We start from the raw sequence: 5,387 nt of genomic DNA on the forward strand, positions 1-5,387 counted from the left end.
TCATATTATAATTGACTTCGCCGTCTTCCCTTCCCTGGCATTCTGGTCAACATGGAAGAACTTGGTGAAGGACATGTTGATCTTATACCTTGTTTGACGACTTCTTTTACATTTAGACAGAGATCATTATTTTTATCTGGCATTTCTGTGATGTGCACCCTTTGAACCAACACGTCGACATCCTTAGCAAGATCTGGCCGAACTTGCCCAAACTTATACCGCCAGCATACACCTCTTGCAAGTAGTATTCCCAGGCCGGTTAGGTTGGTCGCCTCCACGAACCGGTTCAATAACACAGCAAAAAGAGATTCTATGTAGTCATTCTATCACCCATACATATCATACAAACCTCCCCCCTCACATCCACCGCCCTCATACCTTATTCCTCCTGCAGCCATCCTTCGGAATAGCGAAATAGCAAAGAAAGTAGTTATGGAAACAAAGCAAGGAATAAATCCATCCCGAAAAACCCTATTCCTACCTTGACAGTTTATCCCAATGACTGAATGAAGCCGAAAGATTATACCGGTGTCCTCTATGAATGTAAATATAAACAATTGCGACCAGCTGGATATTCGAAGAATGGAGTAAAGAATCAATGTGGTGAAAACATGATGTAAAAAAAAGCGACAACAAGCGCTAGCATCAGCCCCTACCAATGCGTCACAACTTAGGATCAACGGCCCCCAGAAACCAAGAGATTAACGCCCTCCGTATGATAAAAAAAAACGCTCAGCAAATCAATCAATCTCGCCCATTCGTAGAGCTAGCAAAGCCCTGACATCGGTGACATATTGTAATGCTTGAAGCAATGGAATCAGATGCAAAAGGTCGATATCGGTAGGGTCGTTAATCCATCCTTCAATCGGGATTGCGTTATCTGTATCACGAGAATTAACACTATTCCTGATGCACCCAAAAAGGCTCCCACAACGGCTCCGACACCGCTACTATACACAATAGAAGTCACATGATTTGAACGAACCAACCTTCATGAAAAATATAACTCATAGGTGAGTTGTCGATTATCATAACTTTAGACAGGTCTGGCTCCACGGCACTGATATCCTTGATGTAAGCACCACCACGTTGCGTGCAGTGTTGACGATAATAACGGCCTTTGAAGTACTTTCGATTTTGCTCCAACCAATCAATTACTGGATCGGCATATTCTTGCACAGATGCTGTGAATATCACAAGGTTGTACCATTTACAGACCTGAATCATTACGCACCCTCTATGTCAGACCCTGCCCACACCTACCATAGAATACTTAGAAGACATACCATTCGGAGAAACTCATCGCAGTAAGGGCGCTTGTGAACGTAATATAGGATCGCATGCTGGCGGTCGAGTTTGACCTCCACCATGTGACCGGAAGTCATCCTTCCCCCCTTGGCGAGTGAGTGGATTAATGTCTCGTCGAGATCCAAGATCAATGTCTTCGGAGAAGGATGGGAAGGGAGAAGTGGTTTGGTGGGTCCCGAGCTCCGTGGATACTTTGTAAGCCGCAGACTTGGGGATGGAGATGTTGGTGACTTCACAGATGTTGGTTTTGTAATTGTTGCGGATTCCTCACTATAAAGCCGGATACGAATTGATCTCCGGGGGACTATCTCGTCGATCAAGAAGGGACTGTCTCGATTAAAGGGTCTAGAGCGTAGATGGTGCGCTGGTGGTGTTGGATCCATGCCCGAATCACTTCCGTAATGGTGTAATACTTCCGAATCGCTCATTATTGCGGAAGTGTCGTCAAAACCGCTCTTCTCGTAATCAGAGTATTCAGTAACCCGACCTTGAAACCCACCAAATGGCCCTAGTAATATTGCGGCGAAACGCTTAATCGGCAGGAGCGGAGAAAAGACACCATCGTCATTATACAAAAAGGATATCAGCCAGCCTCCCGAAGAAGACAATGTTGAGAAAAACCACCGGAATGCCCCTAGCCATGGTCCCAATAGCCACATCCCGTACCCTACAGATCGCTGGCCCTTGTCGAGTAATAAATCACCGTGTTCGTCCTCCTCATAGTCTTCTGGCCCATCTTCCTCTTCCACTTCTTCTTCGTCGCCATCTCCATCGTCATCATAACAAACGCTTTGCTTGAGGTCCCTCTTCGGCTGATACCCCCTATCCTCAAAAGACCTCAAAGAGCCAGAGCGCTGCCCACGACGTAGAGGTTTAAAAGGATCTGTCCGTTGAGTAGCCGGTGGAGTCGTTGCTCCAATAACTTTGTCGACTCGAGACGAGAGTATGCTAAGGGAGTTCATGTTCAAGTTGAAAAGGCCATAGGACCAGAGGGGTGAACGGTTAGTACCACACAGAACCGAAAGCTTTTCCCTCTGCCCCTGGTCGATTGTGCTGTGATCTGGGGTTGTCGCAAACCTCCCTTTTTTCCGTATTTTTGGGTTCCGGAGGTTGACTAGCGGGAGACCAGTACCGGAGGAACTCAACGGGAGAGACGGAAGGAAGCGCAGTGAAGGCAGGATCAAAGAGCCAGTTTGGTATTCCGACAAATTCAAGCGTAACTGAGGTCTATCTGATCGCCAAGGAAGTGTGAGCGCAGATGACCCCCAGGAAGATGCTGTCAAACGGAGAATGTTGTCCAAGAACCAAGTCGAGATAGCAGACCAACTCGGTGCCACTGGTTGTCACATGGAACGCCTCAGGGCACCAAACCCATGCCGTTCTAGGGACCCTCTTTCCCACATGTCACTCGACCCCCGAATCGTGGACAATATAAGCACCTACTGCCACATACTCGTATATACAATGGTATTTTTACGTCCGATTGGAATATGTTGGTTCCTAGCTCCATCCGGATTCCTTACGGTCAGTTGAAACAATGTCACTGCTCTAGGTAGACCCCGTCAGCTATCCGGGCAGATTCTTTGACGTTAGAGTACATTGGATCTTTACAAAAATACTTTATTAGTTATCTTTACAACGCCCTGAAAGAAACATCGCCCGGGAAAAACAATGCGGGTCATAGGTTTGGATTCCAGCCAAATGGCATAACAGGAAGCAAACTCGGGATCCAACTAGTTCCCCTTCAGAACCAGACCTCGCGCTTTACGATACCCGTCCAATAAACAGCAAATCCAGCCGGTCACACAATTCTTATAGCCATAGCATAGGATCAAGAAAAAAAACGGGTTAGATGTGCTTCACCAAGAATACAAAGCTTGTAATCACGAACCTACAGCCTCACATTACTTTTTGTCCAGCCCCAATCAATAGCAATAACAATGCAGGAATCGACACAACTTGCCCATCTACCTCCCAAAATTCCCTTGCTTAATCACAAAAGCTTCCAATGCAGCAATTGCTGCATAGAGCCTGTTCTCCGCCTCTGGGAAAACTAAACTCCTTGGGGAAAAGAATACTTCATCCGTTACCTCCTCTGGTTTCCTCGGCAAGCAGTGCATAAACCTCCAGTCCTTATTCGCACCACCCCTCTCAGCGAGATCTAAAGATACTTGAAATCCAGCAAATTGTTTAAGCCTTATAACCTTCTCAGACTCTTGACCCATTGAGACCCAGGTGTCGGTCACAATAATGTGTGCCCCCTTAACCGCAGCCTCCGGCTCATGAGTGGTCACAATGGATGAGCCCGACAGATGTGCTGCATTGCGCGCAAGCTGAAGCATATCTGGTGGGACTGGATAGGCAGATGGCGTAGCAATTGAAACGTTGATGCCACACTTTGCGCATGCAATTGCGAGGTCACAGAGAACGTTATTTGCATCGCCGACCCACGCGACCTTGATGCCTTTTGGTTCCGGGAATATTTCCGTTATTGTGAGGATATCGGCAACTGCTTGGAGAGGGTGGAAGGCATCGGAGAGAGCATTAATGACAGGAACAGTGGATGTCTTTGATAACTCTACAACATCGGAATGAGACCCCACACGGGCAACCATGCAAGATACCATTGACGAGATGACCCTGGAGGTATCGGGAAGTGACTCATTAACCTATACACTGTTAGCGATCACATCAATCGGTGACGGGATGGGCAAGACAAACCCCCAACTGAATATCATCCTTTCCAAGGAACATCGGGTGACCCCCAAGATAAACCACTGCTGCCTCGGTAGACACTCTGGTCCTTGTTGAACGCTTGGAGAACATCATGGCAACAGTTCTGCCTGTTAATGTATCCTTCAGCGAAGGACTGGTCTGTCCAGCCTTAAATTCCTGCTTTGCTCTCCTGGCCTGGCCGACGAGTTTCACAAACTCCGATGATGTGAGGTCGTCGATAGAAAGTAAATGGCGAAGCGCAAAGGGCGATGTTTGTGGAACGGATCCAGCTCCTGCTGGGTTCCCAGCACGGGCGGTGAGGATTGAGCGGGAAGAATTTCGAAACACATGGGGAAGTTGAGCTCTGCGAAAAATTGGAAACGTCATGGTTGATAGAATGAAGGATTGAGGTAGCGGGGTGTTACAAGGTGGATCCAAGTAGGTATTATTATCCTTGTAGGTACTGTACTGCGCCTTGCCAAAGGTACACTAAAAGTGGCCATTTCCAAAGCTTTGTGACGTGTGCCACAATTGATTATCCCCTCAACTGCCAACATCTGCCATTCACGTGACTTTACCGGATTGGGTTGGCAGCAACCATAAGCACGCCAGGATTTTAGCGCCACTTCATACTGAGATTTATACATAATACAAAATGCGTCTACTCACGCTGTCAAAGCGTTTTTAAAAGAGACTGCTATTGCATATAGCCAATATTTTAGTACTTTTCTTAAATTTAGGTGGTATGCAATAGCAGTCTTTTTAAAAAACACTTCGTCATCATGAGTACACGATTTGATTGACTCTGATCTCGCCAAGTGTTTCCTTGACTCTGCTAGTTGAGTACATCTAACATGCTCCAAAAAACAGCTTTTCTTTTTCAAACAGATAGCTTCTCTACAAACTTTACAGCCATAGTAGCTCCTAAGAAGTCTTTGTGCCTGAACCTTGTAGTCTTGCTAGGCCAGAGAAACTCATGACTTGCATGCTAGCCGACATGACTGACAGGACTTAGCAGTTTGAAAAAGCTTTACAAGCTCATGTTTCTGCATAACTGTGTCCAGTCTTTCACCAGATTGTGGGACAAGTGTTCCTGGGATTGAAGTAACAGCCTGGGGAGGAGAGCTCAGAATAGCCATTCTGCCAGTAGAAACCTCAGAACTTTTCAGAGGTAAATCTAATAGGGCAGGACTTTGAGATTCCCGAACAGCCAGATTAGATCCGCGAAATGTTTTCTGAAAGGCTTCAAAGAGGGAGGCAATTAGATCCTGGAAAAACTCTTTGTGTGCATAAGTTGAATTATTTTTGGTACACTGGCTTGATAATAAAAAAGAATTGTTGAGGGCCATATTCAATAAAAAAAA

General features: G+C 46.2%; 2 protein-coding genes; both read right to left on the reverse strand.

Annotated features, from left to right (window-relative positions):
* Positions 1-290: 290 nt before the first annotated feature.
* Positions 291-2,584, reverse strand: GSTUM_00003887001 (uncharacterized protein). XM_002835077.2 has 3 exons: positions 1,287-2,584; positions 990-1,218; positions 291-880 (listed from the first exon to the last, which is right to left on the reverse strand). Exons 1-3 carry the CDS (start codon positions 2,268-2,270, stop codon positions 741-743), a joined length of 1,353 nt encoding a protein of 450 aa, XP_002835123.1. The 5' UTR covers positions 2,271-2,584; the 3' UTR covers positions 291-740.
* Positions 2,585-2,914: 330 nt separating this feature from the next.
* Positions 2,915-4,410, reverse strand: GSTUM_00003888001 (uncharacterized protein; the record flags this gene model as incomplete). XM_002835078.2 has 2 exons in its annotated part: positions 2,915-3,977; positions 4,030-4,410. 2 exons carry the CDS (start codon positions 4,408-4,410, stop codon positions 3,276-3,278), a joined length of 1,083 nt encoding a protein of 360 aa, XP_002835124.1. The 3' UTR covers positions 2,915-3,275.
* Positions 4,411-5,387: the final 977 nt, after the last annotated feature.

Source organism: Tuber melanosporum (assembly GCF_000151645.1).
Source record: "Tuber melanosporum whole genome shotgun sequence assembly, scaffold_1, strain Mel28".
Taxonomy (NCBI): Eukaryota; Fungi; Ascomycota; class Pezizomycetes; order Pezizales; family Tuberaceae; genus Tuber; species Tuber melanosporum.